Source organism: Aulonocara stuartgranti (genome assembly GCF_965226115.1).
Source record: "Aulonocara stuartgranti genome assembly, chromosome: 23".
In the NCBI taxonomy this organism is placed as follows: Eukaryota; Metazoa; Chordata; class Actinopteri; order Cichliformes; family Cichlidae; genus Aulonocara; species Aulonocara stuartgranti.
The window spans coordinates 46,436,859-46,455,857 of NC_138958.1; the positions used below are offsets into that span (position 1 = coordinate 46,436,859).

The 18,999-nt window shown below is 38.6% G+C and overlaps 3 protein-coding genes across 4 annotated transcripts in view; 1 reads left to right on the top strand and 2 right to left on the bottom strand.

Moving 5' to 3' along the window:
• The window catches only part of LOC309701482 (uncharacterized protein), a 2,150,955-nt gene that overhangs the window by 1,845,707 nt on the left and 286,249 nt on the right, over positions 1-18,999 (top strand). The window lies entirely within an intron of this gene.
• LOC309701523 (uncharacterized protein) lies at positions 8,042-12,808 on the bottom strand. Its single transcript, XM_082525776.1, has 6 exons — positions 12,765-12,808; positions 12,418-12,597; positions 12,062-12,169; positions 11,889-11,969; positions 8,620-8,750; positions 8,042-8,175 (listed from the first exon to the last, which is right to left on the bottom strand). The coding sequence occupies exons 2-6, from the start codon at positions 12,562-12,564 to the stop codon at positions 8,151-8,153; spliced, it is 492 nt and encodes a 163-aa protein (XP_082381902.1). The 5' UTR covers positions 12,565-12,597; positions 12,765-12,808; the 3' UTR covers positions 8,042-8,150.
• LOC309701506 (uncharacterized protein) lies at positions 12,817-17,734 on the bottom strand. 2 transcript variants are annotated; one of them, XM_082525751.1, is made up of 10 exons: positions 17,536-17,734; positions 15,935-15,959; positions 15,672-15,854; positions 15,520-15,576; positions 15,320-15,394; positions 15,155-15,235; positions 13,680-14,827; positions 13,312-13,540; positions 12,933-13,098; positions 12,817-12,847 (listed from the first exon to the last, which is right to left on the bottom strand). In XM_082525751.1, the coding sequence occupies exons 1-7, from the start codon at positions 17,553-17,555 to the stop codon at positions 14,132-14,134; spliced, it is 1,137 nt and encodes a 378-aa protein (XP_082381877.1). In that variant the 5' UTR covers positions 17,556-17,734; the 3' UTR covers positions 12,817-12,847; positions 12,933-13,098; positions 13,312-13,540; positions 13,680-14,131. The 2 variants fall into 2 exon arrangements, with proteins under 2 accessions (XP_082381877.1, XP_082381876.1); XM_082525750.1 differs by having other exon boundaries at positions 16,883-17,734.

The window sequence follows — 18,999 nt, forward strand, 5'->3', positions numbered from 1 at the left end:
CTCACTGTTTCTCTCCATTTAGTGAGTCATCTTAGACTTGATGTTAATACCTACCTCAGCTGCACTGACTGCCACAGTTCTATGTCAGTGGATGTTGTTAGTTTATTCACATATTGTGCACTAAATGGCAAAGATGTTTATTAATGCCCCTTGTGTTGTCCAAAGCGGCAGAGTTTAAAATAAACTGAAAAATACTTGAGTTGCACTGTCACTGTTTACATTTTTTTTATAATTATTTATTCTGTAATATGTTGCATACAACATGCTTTTATTTTAAATAAATGTTCTTAATTCCAAACCAGTCCCTTGTTTGTTTGTTGTTAAATTATAGGACTAAAGCTGTTACCTGTAAATTTAAATCATGTTTTTATTAAGTACTCGGTATCGGCGAGTACTGAAATGCAAGTACTCGTACTGGTTTCCAAAAAAGTGGTATCGGTGCATCCCTTATCTGAGGTAAACATTTTGCTTTTCATTTGACCCCTGACCTGTCTGCTGTAATGCAGGAGGCAGGTTTATGACCTATACTGCAGCCAGACACCACAGGAAGCCTTCCTCCATGTTTTCTTTACAGTAATTGATTCAGCCAGTTTAAGTCTCCTTTGTTTTTGTGCATTAGATCACTGTGTGGGTTGTGTTGAGTGCTTATGTATTTGTAAGTAGCCATTATGACTTGACTAGTGGTGTTAATCTCTTTTAAGGGTCTAGTATCATCAGTTAATTAGTTTTTACACTTTGCAGGCACTTTGCTGTAAATACAACAACACTGCTGAAAACTCTAATTTAAATAATTACTACTGATGCACCTATCAAATAAACTAACATTTGCACAGGTGTTGAAATGCTGGACTCTTCCTCTCCTAAATCTGTGGCAGAGAAAAAATGCTGCAGGAGTGTTTTTTTTACATGATATGTAAGAAAAATAAGAAAAAGAAAGAAACCCTGTGATTTTAATGTGAATGCATTACTGACATCTTATCCAAACACACATTGTGCACACTACTTTATCCCCTATTACAACTGCAGCTTTTATTAGTGCATGTTCACGGGACTTCTGATTCTATAGGGTCTTGACAAAAGTCTCTGCAATCAATTGATTACAATCAAGTGATTCAATTGAAACATGGAAATCAGCATTTCACCATTTTATACTATACATACATGTTTTGCTTTCAAGACTGGACAGGAGTGGCATGTGGGCGGCATTGTAGAGTGTGTTGACAGGAGGAAAACTTACACGCTCAGTAAATCACCCCCGTCACTACCTAAACCTCAAAGTCTCTAAACAGGAAGTGCATCTGCATGAAAGCTTCTGTTTTATATGCAGACAGATGACCTTTTGATGTAAAACCTTTCTCTGTATCTAGAGAAACACTTTAACTATATATTCAACTATATAGTTTAACATTTGGTCCGTAACTATCATTTAAAAACAATAAAAAGGTTTAAAAGAATATACATAGGCGGCTATAAAGACTGCAGGTCAAACATCGTGCAGATACAGAAGGACCTCCTGGGGTCCAAAATGTCGCACTATTACAGAGCAATGCTTACAATAGTCTTGCATGGTTAGCCAGTTAGACAGATGCAAATGTTAAAGTGCTAAAACAGACATGTAAATAAAATACAACATCATGTTAGCAGCTTATTGGTATTAATGTCTCTTAAAGCTCTCCATGACCTAGCTGCATCTTAACTCTCTGAGCTGCCACAGTCTTATAAACCCACCCGCTGTCTCAGGTCAGCTGATCAGCTGTTCCTGAATGTTCCCAGGACTGAGCGTAAACTTAGAGGACATCGTGCTTTTGCTGCAGCATCTCTGAAACTGTGACACGATCTGCCTTTAGAGATTAGACAGGCTTCTTCTCTGCCTGTTCTTAAATCACTCCTGAAAACTCATCTCTTCACCCTGACCTTTGACACCTTGTAAGATGTTGGTTTTTAGTTTGAGTTTTTTAGTTTATTTTTGCTGTTTTATCTTGTTTTGAAATATAGGGCTGTTTACATTTTTTATGTATTATGTGTTTTATTTTTTTACTGTTATGTTTTATTCTATTGTTCTTAACTCATTTACTGTACAGCACTTTGGTTTTGTCCTGGGTTTTTTAAAGTGCTTTCTCAATAAAGATGGATTGGATTGGACTGGAAGATAAACACTTTAGTTTGCAGTACTGTGGTGAGTTCACAGTAAAGCACTGTGTTGGACTGGCGCACAGTGATTGTGGCGTTCATGGTCAGTGTTAGGTTACCTCAAGTACAGTGGATTCATTTGCATTTAAGCTGATGATGCTTCGATTAAGTCATCAAATTTCACCTTTATATCAGCTGTATAAGCCAATTCTCAGGATACTGTTAGTGTAGGAAATGGAAAGACAACCAAGATATCTGTGAAACGTCTGCTTACATCTTGAATTCAGCTCCGGTGTATGTGGTAAGTTGTTAATGAGTGACTTTAATTTATTATTTGTTCACATGTGGCTATACACTCTACTGAGAATAAGCATACTGTCACGATATGAGTGGATCTTCAAAATAGACATCGAAATAGGTCATGGAGAAAATAAGTAGAAAAAGTAAAGATCTTATTAGGAATAATACTGTTTGGATAATTATAACCATCATAAGCAACCGAATCATCTCAACACGTATTTGCTCAAAAATGTATTTATTACCACAAACATGTATTTAATTATCAACACAAGGAAAATCAACAGTTTCTAGAACTCCAACAGGGGCAGGACTTGGAGGTACTGGGATTTCAGGAGGCAGCAGAATGGTACACTGGTCAGTGTCATTATTATTGACCTGTGATGGTGGATGGCCTTGGAGGGAGCTGAGAGGTAACTCAGACCTCTTGTCTTCAGGACACGTAAAGCAAACATACTCCTTCTCAGCAGCTGGAGACTTAGAGACATCCCAACTCATCAGTCTCATGCGTTTGGGCATCAAATGTTCCTCTTCATCATTAACAGAAAAAGCAGTAGAATACCTGCGCTTTCTGCAGAGACCTACCTCTGCAGTGGGTGGAGGTCTCGGAGGCAGAGGAACATCGCTAGGACACATGAAAAATGTCACGTCATCATCCAGGGATGAACGATCATTTTTCAAATCTGGATGCATGATCTTGTCTGTGTCCTTTGACTGAAAGCTGGCATCAGCAGGTGGTGGACTTAGGAGCTCACATGCAGGTGCGCTGATAGGTCGGAACATGAAAGCGGGAACTTCATTGTCCAGAGCACAACGGTCTGCACTGGATGAGCGTGGGAGCTTCTCCTTTGCCTGTGGAGGAGGCAGACTTTGACTTTGTGTTGCAGAGGAACATTTAAGTCATCTGACGTTTTGCTCTGTTACATATTATTATTGTTGTTGTTGGATTTTTCTTTAAAAATTCACACGATTTAATGATACAGTTTGAGAAGTGTGATATGAATTTATCCAACTGACTTGAAAATGAAACTGACAACTGTCCTGTAATCTTACACAGAGAAACCAAATCCTGCGTCTTTGCCTTGACAGACGCCTAAAATGGCTCGAGCTGTGGTAAGTTACCCTTCACTGTGTCTGTTTCTAAACATTAACACTGGCAGTCCCAGGCAGCCACTGGCAGCATTGTTTAGGTGGACAAATATGAAAGATATGAAGATAAAAACAGTAACAGCTGGCAATCAAGGGAAAACAACCTTACGAAAAAGGTCTTAATCATTATTGTTTTAAAGTAAATCTTTCAGTGCTTACTTCAGTGATTGTTTGAAGTCTCTGTGCTTGTTGTCAGTCGCAGATTTGTGTAAAATATTTGCAGTTTGTGAATAAAGTTTGCAGGAGCTCCAAAGTTTGTCTGTTCAATACCAAAGTAATGAGGAGACTGAGTGCAGGTTTGGAATCCTCAGTGACAGAAGAATGCAGCAATGTTTGAATTTGAATTTGTTATTGTTTTATTAACAACAACTACCAGGATCATACCATAGCAACACAGTGATGCCCAATCAAATGTCAGGTACAAGGGATAGCCCACATACACATCCAACAGCACAGTAAAGCAATGGGCACCAATGCCACCAGTCAGGCCTTAAAAATACTGAGTTATATAACAGCACACTGACAGTGTCTCATCCAAAAATATAAAATGTATAAATACAGTTAATATCATTTTCATTTAAATTTTATTTAATTCTCTTCATATAGTGCCAAACAGATGTCTCAAGTCGTCACTGTTACAACATAGATAAACATGAACATGAAATCCATTATTTAATTCTCTTCCATTCACTCCAGTTCAATTCAATAGCTATATAGATGGATAGACAGATACTGTATTATATACTATATTGATTCCAAATGGAGAATTAATGTGTTATATCACCAGGATAATGAATTCAAGTAGTACAATCTCCAATAAACAGACAACACAGTTAAAGTTCAAAGTGCAATATGTGCAGGATCCAGGCTTTATATTGTAAGATGCAAAATGTTTATATATACATAATATTGTTGAAAAAATAAAGAAAGTTAAAAATCAAAATAAGTTTATTGTCACGGTGGCTGATGTGATTGCAATATGAACCCGGAAGCAGACAAGGGAGAGATGGAACTGAATCTTAACAAAAAACAAACCATTTATTAGGTTGAAAAACACGAACACAAAACAAGGCCCAGCAAACAGGGGCGGAAACTAAAACCTATACTGGGAATAACTCGGTATGACTATGACAACTATGACAAGAAAAACATGAACATGAATCCGAGGAGGTGCATGCGAGAAACTCTGATGAAAAAACATGAACATGAACATGGACCTAAACAGAATCAGGAGATAACCTGAAACCCGGAATAACGTGAACGGAGGAAAACGCACCAACACTGCCCAGAGGAAGACAGCGGACTTAAATACACAGAAGAGAAAGGAGGGAAGTGGAAACACAGCTGACACAAATGAACCTGACACCACAGGGGAAGCAACATGAAACACACTGAACATGGAAACACAACCCTTTCATAATAAAAGACGAAACAAGGAGAGACGTGGACGTGTGATGGGCTGAGTTGCCAAATGGCTGGTAGGCTTTTAGTTAGGCTTTAGCTTCAGCCAAGTGGAAGCTAAATTGGCTAGTCATTCATATGTAAATTAGGTTGTTACCTGAGAATTCTGGAGGGGAGTGGGGGTGTGTGAATGATTGCTGATTTCTAACTGCCAACTGCCTCTTTGTTTGTCTGGGGGGGAGCTGCTAAAAGCGGTGAACTTCCTTTTGTGTTCGTCTTGATGCATTCTCAATCATCCAGGAAAATAAATCTCCAAAAGTCACCAACTTGGAGTGGTTAGTTTCCTGAGCCACAAGGAAACTTGTGTTTCAGTTTGCCATCTTAGGGAGAAATCAACACACATGGCTGTATTTCCTTTGTTGCTGAGATTTATTGATAAAAACAGTACAAAAAAACCAACCATTTGTACACATATTTACAAATAATAATAAAAAGCGAGTGAGTACATTTCAACATTTTCAGCAATCACTCACAATCCTGGCACTGCCATGGTATCTGTAGTCTGCATTTACCACATGTGTATCTGTAGCAGTGAACACATCGCACAGTGGCATGATTGTTCTTGCATTTGTGTTTGACCTGACACATGGCTCTTTTTCCAGGGCTAGGTGTGGAGGGTTGTGTCCGAAGCAACTGTTCTTTTCTTGCCTTCTTCCCAGCTACATGAGAGTGAGCCAGCTCTCTTGCAAGCTCCACCAGGAAGTCCACCCGGTGCATGCTTGATACAGCACATCCTGCGGGGCTCCATAGGGTAATTCTAAAAAATGCTTTAGTTCCTCACATTTTAATGCAACCCACTGAATTAAAGCTGAAACTACATCTGAGTTGTATCATTTCAAATTCATTGTTGTAATTTACAGAACCAAAGTTAGAGAAAGTTGTTTCTGTCCAAAGTCTTATAGACATAACTGTATGATTTTCAATGATTTCAAGGACAGCTGAAGATAAAAAGTATTCAACAAGGAGAGACCAGGAATTAGTGACGTGCAGAGTTTGAATAAGAAGCTGTAATTAGACTGAATGCAAGACGAGAGCAAAGCCATGGCAACAGCAGGAAGTGGAGCAGGACCTGCGTGTGTCCATGAAGCTCGATGTTTTTGTGCACAGATCACATGCAGTCTGAAATGTTGTGCAGTCCAGACTGTATATTTTGCTGAGTGAAATACAAAAGCTTCCTTCATGGATGGAAAAGAAACTGTTTCAGTGTCAAATGAAACACTTTCTGTTGATTTCAACTCCCAGAACTGAGTTCAGCTGAGCTCCACGGTGCAACAATTAGACTCCACTATGTTTTCTCTACTTTGTAACAGCAACAGGCTGTTTAGGGCAAGATTTGCTAAAAGGCTCAAAACAGCGCTTACAGACATGGTTCGTTTTTTGGGCCAATTACAAAAGTTCTGCTGTTTTCTAAACACAGGAGATGTGAGTTCAAATCTATAAAACACAAAAATAAGACATGCTTATTTGTATTAAATATCTGGATAATGATCTGTAGATGTTAAAAACATTCATAACACAGTTTGAATGTCCAGAATTGGGTCTTCATCAGGGTCACAAAAATCTTTGAGATTCTGTCTCTGACACACAATCCTGTCGCTGCGCTCGATTTGTAAACACTAACAGCTCTTTGACTCCAGAACCCAGTTTGTGTTGGTGCGAGGCATTAGTGGATCTCTCTCTTAGAGTAGAGTTAGAGTTACTACAGTTTCTTAGGAAACTGAAGAAGGCCCGTCTCCCTCCTCCAGATTCCCGTGCAAATGTCAGACAATTCAAAATCCTGTTTGACTTTATAAAGGAGACACAAATGTGCAAAAATCTTGACAGAGTGCCACAGTGTCACAGACAGTTGCACTGCCTTTGATGAGAAACACTGAGTGATAGTAAAACTAAACAATCACTGCAACACACTGATACAGGAGAAGTTGTGATTGTTCTTTTCATTTGTCCTGTTGTGTACTTTGGCTGTAGTGTGCCCCCCACCCACCCCCCTTTCAAGAAGCCAGCTGTATGATCGTCCACATTAAGAGAAGGAGTTAAAAGTGGGAGTCAGAACCTCCAACTTAAAGTGGAACATTAATGTCACACAAATGCAGACACAGACTCAGTGCCATTTTTATATTGTTAGATTCAGAGATTTTATTGAAGTTCTCAGTTATATTAGGGACATACAGAATGCTTTCTAATGGAATAAGAGGAGAGAGTGAAGCAACTGTGCCACCCTAAGGACCATGGAGTGGGATTAATGATGAGTTGTGCTCATTTGATACCAACTAATGTGTGTTGGGTGCATTGTGAGCGCCGTCCCGGAGCGAACCAAACCCCAAGACTGGCAATTGGGACACTGAATGTCACCTCTCTGGTGGGGAAGGAGGCTGAGTTAGTGCGTGAGGTTGAGAGGAACCGGCTAGATATAGTCAGGCTCACCTCAACACACGGCTTGGGCTCTGGAACCAGCCTCCTGGAGAGGGGCTGGACTCTGACTCAGTCTGGAGTTGCCCCTGGTGAGAGGCGGCGGCCTGGGGTGGGTATCCTGGTGTCCCTTCAGCTTGCTGCCTGTATGTTGGGGTTCCTCCCAGTGGATGAGAGGGTTTGTTATCTGTGCCTCCGGGTTGGGGTTCAGAGTACCCAGCCTTCTTGGAGTCCCTGGGTGGGACACTGGAGGGTCCTACTGGGAGACTTAAATGCTCATGTGGGCAACAACAGTGAAACCTGGAGGGGCGTGATTGGGAGGAATGGACCCCAGGACCTGAACCCGAGTGGTGTTTTGTTATTGAACTTCTGTGCAAACCACAGCTTGGCCATAACGAACACCATGTTCGAACATAAGAGTGTCCATAAGTGCACGTGGCACCAGGACACTCTAGGCCACAGGTTGGTGATTTGTTGAGTCTTCTCAGTTTGTGCTAAATCATTGAGTTGATTCTCAGTACTGTTCATTAGAGTTCCTGACCTGTTCTTTCCTGTACCTAGATTTCCTGTACGCGTCCCTGACCCTGTGTGGATTGCCTGTTGCTGGATTGGCATGAGAGTGTAACGGTGTGAGGGTGAGTGGCTGAAGAGACACAGACGATGCGACGAGGAGCACAGGCAGACAGGAGGGGACACAGCTGGAACTAATGGGCATAACGAGACACAAACCTACAAAGTAAAACAGGAAACTCACAGGCTGTTTCACAATACCAACTTGGGGACACGAACAGAACAGAAAGACACAGGTAGGGACAATAGAAACACTAAACACACAACTCAAACCCTAAGAACAAATACAAAACAGCAGAAACTGGAAAATAATATGGTATAATAATAATATGGTACATGGCACAGTTGCTGTTAGTGTCAAAAACTAAAATACAGGATCAAAACACATTAGATAGACATTTTTAATTGAAGGCCAATTCATGCATATGTTAAACTGTGTACTTAAAAATTTCTATCGATTAGACCACAGCATAAAGTGCCATTGTGCACTATAATAATACTACTAACAGAATAATACATTTCAATCTACACACACGCACACATATACATTCAAATACATATACACACACACACATTTTCTCTCTTATTCACCCCCAAACCAACCTGATGCTTGTAGTATCTCCACAGCCATCAATTTTCTTTACTCTGCCATTTTCTCTTTTGATGTTTTTAATTTCATGACGGGAAAATCTGGAAATACTTTCATCACTGCCCGTGACATCTACCGAGAAATACTCAAAATTTTAATTGTGAAAAAAAAAACACAATTCTGCTCAATATAAAATTTCTGATGTTTATAATCTTGCATAAACAGTATGAAAAACAAAGAGCAATAAATAGATTTAAGTCTTTATGAACACCAGGTAACTTCTAACACTCAGTTGTTGAAATGGACATCGTGGATGAATAACTATGTGATATACCTTGTAAACATAGAGAACAAAATGGACAGGGTTAAAAATAACACTCCACTCTACAGTAAGGGCCAGAGCCATGTATATTCTTTTAAGCTGATGAATAACTGAAATAGGGAACATCTCTAGTTACTAGTTATTAGATATAGTCTGCTTCCAATGTGTGGGCAGCTGACTTCTTTTAACATCTGTTGGGCAATACTCAGTACATTCTATAAAAATGTTGTGGAGAGTCGCAACCTGTGTTATGCTAGTGCCACAGAGACTCAATAAAGTGAGTCCACAGGGTGGCCCTACAGTCTCGTAAGGTGCTGTCAGAGATGTGGATGTTTTCCAAGTTAACCACAATGCTGGACAATACATACCACCTGCATCATGATGTGCTAGCCATTCACCAGAGCGTGCTCAGTGAGAGAATGAGATTACTGATAATGCACCATTATGACACAGGAAATAATTCCCTACGGTGACTTGCTCTCTTTAAAGTATAAGTACTATCTGCAATCGCTGTGCAGCCTTAATATTTGCAAATCCTAAAAAGAGTATGTCACAAAATCTGCATGACTTAGGGCACCAAAGTATTAACCATATACTTAATTTGTGCAGTATACTGTGAAATTTAGAATTAAGATGTATTCATATCTATTACAGCTACTGTTATGGATGTGGATATTCTTCTGACCATGGCATGATGGCATGGCAAACAAGTAAGAAATTATATACAAATGTATATTATCATCACTTACCATCACCACTAATACTCCACAGCTGAAGCCATCCTTCTGCACTGGATGGGTCAAGACACCTCCCTTCCATTTAATGTCGACCCATTCTGTTTTTGCGTGGCGGGTTCTCCTCATTTTTAAGTAATCACTGCACATTATTACAAAGCAGAATACAATTTGGTATATGTCATATTTCCTAATTTAAAAAAAAAAGATATTTTACAGAATTAAAGAGAATTGTATTTATTTTTTATTTATTTATTTTTTGGCCTGTCTCGTTTGGCTCTTTTGCCATCAGAATTATTGTCTTAATAATTTGTTCACCTGATAATTTTTATTTAACCGTACTGATTTATTTTGCAAATGAGACCTGGCCAAGAGGATGCCAACAGAGAAACACGCATTGTGGGGCCAGGTACAAAAAGCTTCTACAAAAATGCAGTTGTAGTAAACTAACTTGTAAAGCCTATTTGCATATAACAAAATGTGTTGAAGCCTAAGTACCTGAATTTACGTGCAGCGAGTTTAGAGTCTTCCTCCTCTGATGAACTTGGGGCAGGATCAAGGAGATAAACAGTGTGATTCACTGCATTGATGAATTGTAGCAAAGATAAATCATTAAAACAATATTAATATATCGTCATTAAAAAAATACACAGGCTTTAAAGTTATAATCTTGTTGCTTACCAGAAACTTCCAGTGTACATTTTTAATGTTAACAAACGTGACAATGGCCTGCTACTGATCGAAGTTTACCTGTCAGAAAACATTTATGTATTTCTTACAGTTTGTGGAATTCTATTAGCATTCAATCAGTAATTCTTTCTAAATGTATTTGAACATAATTATATGGACATTGGACAGTCATCTTACGTTCCGCAAGCTTTGGCGAGAAAGCTGTGTCCGATCACCAAAGAAAATCAAGCCCGCTGTGTAATGGTTCATAATGTAGATCCCCTTTTGCTCCTTTTTTGCCAGACAATGAAAAAGCCCTTCAATTACCTACGTAAAGAATTTTCATAAACACAAAGCTATGTAATTTATATAATTTAAATTGTGTTAATGATAAATAATTACATGATAATGTCCTTTTAATTGAATTACATTACACAGTCGAATTATTGTGGTTATGAGTGCTTAAATTAATCATTGATATACCTCGCCTGTTAGCCACAGGTGTGGTCGAAGGGTTCGCAAATCACTGTGGCGGATAATTATGGACGTACCATGGTTTGTTGAGGGAAGCACAGAAACCACAACCTCTGTGTCTCTTTTCTTCCACAAAGACAGGACCTCCTCATTAAAGAAAAACACACTTAACATACGATCTTACCAGCTATTGGACATGATTTTGTTATTTCTAACAAAGGTTTATGGACTGTTATTAACAATATGTCTTTGGAAAATTCATTCAAAATGTATCACTCCAAGTCTTGAATGGTAAATGAACTGGTTCTTATAAAGCGCTTTTCTACTCTTCTGAGCACTCAAAGCGATTTACACAACTTGTGCATTCACCCAAGCAGATTTTTCTAAGTGTGTTCTAAGTAACATTCACACACAATCGATGGATGCACTGGAGAGCAATTTATGGTTAGTATCTTGGATTTTTGGTATGCAGACTAGGAGAAGCCAGTAATCAAACCAGCAACCTTCAAATCAGTAGATGACCTGCTCTACCGCCTGAGCTACAGCCACCCTTGAGCACTGGTAACTATATAAACTCAAAGCTGTAATGGCAACACTTGCAAAGTTAATTTTCCCATACTCTAACTATGTTCCCGAATGCTTTTTCCCATTCAGTTTCTACTGAGGAAAAAATATTTATTTATTTAGTTATTCCCAAAATTTACCATGTAATCACTGCATTCATTTTGAATTTTGGTGCCTCCCACTTAACACTAGGAGTCCCAGGCTTCTACCGTTCTACCTTTAAAAGCCGGAGCGCAGTCAAATGCTGGAAGTGGAAGATATGTATATTAGGTTGTTACCTAGGAATTCTGGAGGGAGGGGAGTGGGGGTGTGTCAGTTAAGGTTACAACTAGTCAACCAAAATCCTGGATATTCACATCGAATGAGTTGAACATGAATATCAACATGTAAATAAATAAGATTTGCCCTTCATACACGTGTCCATGACTGATTACTGTGTCATGGAAAGGATCTTCTATGGAAAAAGAAGGCATTACTATTACTTTGATGAATCCTTTATGTTAGCAGTTGTCAATCCTACCTGGAATTCTGGAGTTTCCAAGGTAACATCCTCAACTCTACCAGTCTGCACAGGGGAACTCGGGGCCATAGAGGAAGCAACCTATATAAATATCGTGTACAAGAAATACAAAAAATGTTATGCAAAATATTGGTCTTTATATATGAACGATAAATTTGCGCAACATTTTATACCATCTTTGGAGATCTCCTGAAAGGAAATGGCTTGCGGAGTACTGTTACATATCTCCTCTTCTTTTTTTGGCGACGTTCCTTCCATTTTTCTTCGTCCACTCTAAATTTCTGAACCAAAAATATGAGTCATTGAACATTGTTTAGGAATTACAAGTGAAATGCTGTGACAACATTTTCCTTAATTTACAATAAACCAAAACACACAAAAATGTCCAGTAAGACACACAGGTGCAACCAAGCTATAACATCACAACGTGGGGCACCTCAATATGCCACCACATCAAGAAGACTTTTTTTTAATGTTCCATTTTGAAACGGCAAAGCATTGATGGACATCAGCCAGTCATTTTGCAAACCTTTCTTTGAAGCATTCTTTTTGAGTCTTCGTACTCCTTCAGCAGCGCTGTGTGACTGATTTGATACTGGACAACAAAGTCATCCAGCCTGGTGAGCCTTCCCGAATGTAGACGGATATGTTTCAGATCCCACTGGCTCTTCTCCATTATCCCCTGCGTTTTATTATTCTCAGTAATATTCTGAAAAATCAAATTAAGAAATCATTAAATGTGATTTTTTTTTAAAGATACACATTGTTGTTGTGTGCAATGTTGTATGATCTGCAATACAGATGACTCCTCTGGACCCGCCGTTTCTCAATCACACCACACAAATATGTATATATACTAAAAATCATGTGTCTTACTTGTCTCTTGATCTTTCTTAAGGCATTGTATTTGTTGTGGTACTGCTCATAAATTTTCCCAGTGCCATGTCTTCCAAGGTCACCTTTGGATTTTGAAGATTAGAATAATATTGATGTGTGTAATTTCATTTTATAAACTAATTACTTGTCTACTTTAAAATGGCTTACCTAACATTATTGCAGACCATAATCCAGAAAAAGGAAGAAGATATTTGCTGATGTGCTCCATGAGCCCCTTGCTGTAGTAAGGGTTTGCCTCACCATCCATCTCCAATGATGTGTTGGAAATGAGCTTCTTAAAATGTCTCCCAAAGAGGTTGTTTCCCTTGACTCCCTAGCCAACAGACAAAACAGAATAATTATGTGATTTGAACATTGTGTGCACTCATCTTTCATATCTATAATCTAAAAACCCAACATTATGTTGTATAAAACATTTAAAATTACTTGTGACTTGTGATTATTATGCTATTCCAAAGTATTTAAAAAGATATATAAGAGGCAAAAGTTTAGCCTTTAGTTTTAATAAAAATTGACTTCAGTTTACCTTCAGGTCCTCATCAGCTTTTGAGTTTCTGTCATTGCCATCAACATCAACATTGGCTTTCTGCATCAACAACTGAAGGTTGTGAAAATGTTTTTCGACATTCTCACCACTACACGGACTCCCAAAAACAACTGCAGCACTTTGAACCATGTCAGTGAGGTCTTTTAAGGAAGTTGCAGTAGTGAAGACTCCAAAAGTGTGCATTGCAAGATGGTAGTTCTTTGGTGCACTGCAGTTAAAGAAAAAATTGTCTTTAAGTGTTTCCAAAACAGTAATAATGTTTTCCCAAATTGAAAAATGAAATGCCATGTCACATGTCACAATAAAAAACAAACAAGTGAATACCATATTAAAAGGACTACACTTACTACTTTTTACAGATCTCCTTGGCATTCTTCATAACATGACTAAGGCATCTGTGAAGAATTGGAACCTCGAAGTCTTCCTTGTTTCCTTTCCCCGAAGCGATGTTATAATAATGATTTATTGTGTCAGAGAGATTTTTTTTGCAAAAGCTAAACAGATAGCTTGCATTAGGACCATAGATCCATCACACATAAGCATTAAAGGTGAACGCATGGCTTTGCGCCCAAAGGCCCTTGCAACATCAGTCAGAAATGCTTCCAAAAAACATGTAACTGAGGCAGTGGTATGGTCACATGTTAAATATGTAGCCACTGGTAGGGGAGAGGATGTTTTCCGTGGATTTCTTACTACAAGTTCGTAAACATAGAAAGGAGGCGAACCCTTTCTTTTTTTCATGATACTTCCTGTAGCATCCAAATAAAGTATGTCCTCCCGACAGCGGCTCTGGAAAATCTCAATGCTCCTGGAAGACCATAAAAAAAACACCTTTTGGATGTAACATCACTTTCTGCAATACATCCTCTGGGTTGTTCTTCTTGTTTGCCACCATTAACTGGAGACTCATAATCTCATTATGATGAAGACGACTTTTCTTTTGGATTTCCAAGGCTATGTTTCTCAACACTTGAGGAGTTGGAACTTCATCTCTACAGCCCGATTGCACAACATCATCATCCATTTTGCTCATTGTTTCCAGATACATGGCTCTAGGTAATTGCTTTTCCAATTCATGGCCAATTTTATCTCTCTTATGAGCTCTTACAGGTCTTCTTCTTAGTTCATAGTGGTTGTGCACACACTCGAGACCTTGAAAATTGACTTTTGCCTTTAGATCGTCTTCATTATCTACAGTGACAGTGACAGTGACTGGACAATCCTCAAAACTGCAGTAACCCAGACACCAGAAGAAAGGGCCCTTTCTTACTGAGTCCAAAGCCTTGACTCTGTGCCTTTTGAAGGCAAAGGAACAATATGGAAACACTGTCCGTATTCCGTCTGAAATCAGATTTGTCCACTGTAGTCCCTTGTATCCTCTTTGGGATCTCTTATTTTTTATATTAGTCCATTCTTTCCTTTTCAGGAAAAAAAAATTTGTTGCAAGTGGGACCCTGATTCTTATGAATCCATCATCAGATGAGTTGCTGTTAGGCTAAAAAAGAGGAAAAATTTATTTTGTGAGAAAACATTTTGTCCATGTTACATAACTGCCGTAATATCAGTAAATATACCTGAAATACTTGTGTATTTTAAGTATATTAACAACCAGTGTTTCTAATGTCAGAATATATAGCAAAAATTCATGTTGAGAAGTGTCATGAAATATAAATTTCATTCTATGTTACAACATTTGATAAAATTCTTTATTTAATTGTATATTGTGTTTTTAAAAATATTTTTTATGTAATATAAAGTGGTCATTTAAACAATGATCCTAGCGCCAATCATAACTTATGTGAAAGCATTTTTAATGACTGACCTGCTCAGGAGACAGCTGTCCATCCTCCTGCAAGGAGATGTCCGGTGACAGAGAAGCGGCAGCTGATAGTTCTTCTGGTTGCTATTACATGAGTTGAGAGGTGTAACTTTAGTGTAATTACATGGAAGTGTTAAGGAGAAATTATGATAGTACAGACAGACTGACCTGCGCAGGAGACAGCTGTCCATCCTCCTGCGAGGAGATGTCCGGTGACAGAGAAGCGGCAGCTGATAGTTCTTCCTGTTGAAAATGACATTACCCGTAACAATATTAATTTTAGGGATAATTTCAACAGTAACACATTGACTAAAATTTGGTATACCAACATATTTGATATCAAACACATAGAATTTTATTTATGGAACCTGCTCTGGTGGCTTTTGTCCATTATCTGAATCCCCTTTGACTGGTATAGACAAGTTCTGTAGAGAACAGGCATACATTTTTAATAAATTTGATTTTAACTAAATAATTTAATACAATATATTTTTTTTTTAAATAAGTGAAAAGAACTAACCTGACGAAATGCATCACAAATTCTGTAGCGGTTATTTTGATTATTCTGAATACCAAGTGTCAGGCAAACTTGACCCCAGGGGCCTTCTTTATGAAGTGCATGGTCCTCCAGTTGGATGCCATGTTTTTTCAGCTGTTCCACAGTTTCAATAATTTCATTGGTTGTAATCGTTTTATTTTTGTTCTAAAACAGAAGATATAGCATTTTCAGTTTTATTTTTCGTGGAAAATGTATATGAAAGAAAAGAAGAAAAAAATACATACCCCAAATAAGCAGAAGCGGTAGACTCTAAGTGTAAAAAAGAAATCATTACATTGTCATTTATATCATTGAAATCATAACATTTTATAAAGAATATGTATAATATTCTCAATGAATTGAGAACAATTTTAAATCGGTGCCACTAATTACAAAACTATCAACTTTGTTTCTATTCAAGTACTATTTGAACATGTTTTTGTGAAATGCAATGCCCCTGAAGAAAATGTGCAGCACTTGATGTTAAAAAGCCATTGCCTGTTAGCAACAGATGTGCCTGTTATAGAACACGTGTTAATTAATTTCTGCCGTATGCTACAACTTTGCCTGAGTCCTGTGCGCAAATCTTTTTTTGTTTTTGCTCATAGCGAAGCCTGTTATCGAAAAAATATGGTGAAATAAATGTAATTTTAAGTGTTACACATAAGAAAAAAGACATTTTTACAATCAGAAATAAACTAGCTAATATCTTAGGCTAGGCTACAAGTAGGGATGGGTATCGTTTAGGTTTTATCCGATACCGGTGCCAAATCGGTACTTTTGAAACGGTGCCGGTGCTCAAACGGTGCTCAAACCGGTGCTTAAAGAATGGAGAACATAAAATTGGTCCAAAAACCACTCATGTTCAGCTGGTTTTTTGTAAAAAGATAACAATGTTAGCCTTTTCTACAGCTATGGGGCATATATGGTATCACTCTTGGCTGGAAGCAGTGCTTAAACAATGGAAAAAACACAAACTTTATCCAAAAACCTCTCATGTTTAGCTGTTTTCCACTTTTTCTTTGGTCATTTTAGCCTTTTTGGCCAGGGTGAAGGGAGTATCTGCCATCAAACAAGAAGACAGCCGCATGTAGCTATGATGATGTTTGCTAGTTCACCTTACGTGCATTAATGTAATAACGTGGTTAGCCTACTCAAAGTAAATTACACACGAACAACATTAAGCTACTCACGCAGAGAAGAACGGCTGCTGCTGCATCATCATCCTCATCATTTCTGCTACACTGGCAGGGCTAGGGGCCAGGACTCTACTCTTCGGGTTTTTGGGGATGTTGCTAAATCCGGGTCCGATAACAGGCACCACACCCGCAGTAGATGCGCTCGGTGTGAGGTCTCGCAGCAAGCTATCAAATACGGCGCATTTCTCGGCTTTTAAAAAAAACGCTATGCGTCGCCAGGTGTTTCATCAGATTCGAGGTGTTACCTCCTTTGACAGTATCACAGTATCAGCTTAAAGCACTTGTTGCAGGCTGCTGAGTTTGCATATTTTGCTGTGAAGTACAGCCAGACTTTTGACCGCTTCGTCTTGGGCATTTTTAATCTGTAGCTCTGCTCTAAAAGAACGTACGTACCTGGACCCGCCTACTATCCTCAGAAACATAAAATGATTGGCTAGAAGTGTATCACAGCTCAGGAAAAAAAAGCACCGAAATAAAGCACTGAAATGTGCGCTGCTTTTCGGTCTGGTTACTACCGTTTATGACACCGGTACCCATCCCTAGCTACAAGACTTGATTACTCAATTACATGTAATTGGAGATGAACTACTTTGTTAGCAAATTTTAAAAGTTAATATTTAAAGTTTATACTTAAAAAACGAACTCACCCCTTCTCCTTCTTCGGCATTTTTTCTGCACAAGACTTTTATGTTCAAAATGACATGTTTTCACCTCTAGTTTTTGGAATGTCGACAGAGTCAGACACTCAAAGCTCGCATGTCCAGTAGTGGGCGGTATAGGCTCTCCAACAGATTTTGTTTTTTTCAAGTGGACCATTATGGCTTTGCAATATTGCTCCACTTGATTAAAATTTTAAAATATCTCTATTTATTCAATCATTTTATTGTAAAATTTAAATTTGCAGTTATTATCAAAGGAATACACATAAGTGGTTGATAGGAAATATTAAGACTTAGACAAGAGACGTTCAAAAGATGGGGAAAAACAGAGGGGATGTGGGACGGTGACACAAATCCATTGGATTACCTACTGGAAGAAAAAAACAGAAAAGAAAACAAGCAAAAATATAACACAATACACAACAGCAAGTATCACATCCACAACCTAGATAAGTATAAGTAACAGTAGAGAATAAATATTGGTGTCAGCACGGCCCCTGCCAAGAAACATTACCATCTACATGTATTTAAAATTGAGACGTGGGCACCGGCAACTTAGGAGAGGTTGAATACACAGACCATCCCTTGGACGCCATTCAGCATGCCCAGCACAAGTGATGTTGATGTATAGATTGTGGAATAAAATTGAGGTACAGGTGGTCGGAAGGGGACACAGCAGGAATGTCTCACACCCACCTCAGTGAAACAACTGTACCCCAAAGCCCTGCATGTGTGGCGGTGTGATGGAGTGGGGATGAGGAGGGGAGGGAAGTGAAGGCAAAGTACTCTCTCGTGGGGCCAGGTCCCCCGCTGACCCAAGTAGGCACCCCTGGAAGCCACAAAGGCCCATCCGGACGGGGGCCTACATTAGCACCACCACCAAGCCCCACGGAGCCTTGGGTGGTGGGCGCACATCGTAACCCACCACAGAGGAAAATACATCCACCCAAACATTCAATAATCTCTCTGACTGCATAAGACGAAAGACACCACAGCTGAGTTTATTGTCCACCTCTGTACTAATTTTAAAGTTAACTATTGTCTTTTTTTTGTGGGTTTTAAATGTGGTGAATACTTGACAAACAAAGTAAAAAGAAAAAACCAAAAAGACAATTATAAATTAAAGGGCCTTGGAGATGTCATTCAAACTAACACCATTGCACATCAAAACATAAATGTGAGTAACAGAAAGAATAAAAAAACATTTCAGAATAATTCTAAGGTGGAATTACCCTGTGGAAACAGGAACTTTCCATTTTAGAGCATTTTGAAATCACTAAAAGTTAGGTCAATTATGGACAATTTGAAAGGGCTTTTATTTTTGAAAGCAAAATCAGAATTACTTGATATTGATATGGTATCACTGTGGGGTTGTATACTGTTGATCTAAAGTGGAATTACCCTGTGGAAACAAGAATTTTTCATTTTAGAGCATTTTGAATCGTTAGAAGA

Excerpts from the sequence above, each read along its gene's own strand:
- LOC309701506 (XM_082525750.1), bottom strand. The coding sequence starts at position 16,923 with ATGATGAGGATGATGATGCAGCAGCAGCCGTTCTTCTCTGC. Across the intron at positions 15,395-15,519 it reads GACAAAAGCCACCAGAGCAG|GAAGAACTATCAGCTGCCGC; the intron begins GTTCCATAAATA and ends CATTTTCAACAG. Across the intron at positions 14,828-15,154 it reads GACAGCTGTCTCCTGAGCAG|CCTAACAGCAACTCATCTGA; the intron begins GTCAGTCATTAA and ends CCTCTTTTTTAG.
- LOC309701523 (XM_082525776.1), bottom strand. The coding sequence starts at position 12,564 with ATGGAGAAGAGCCAGTGGGATCTGAAACATATCCGTCTACATTCGGGA. Across the intron at positions 12,170-12,417 it reads AAAGAATGCTTCAAAGAAAG|AAATTTAGAGTGGACGAAGA; the intron begins GTTTGCAAAATG and ends TTTTTGGTTCAG. Across the intron at positions 8,176-8,619 it reads GGAGATACTACAAGCATCAG|GTTTGTGTCTCGTTATGCCC; the intron begins GTTGGTTTGGGG and ends TTTACTTTGTAG.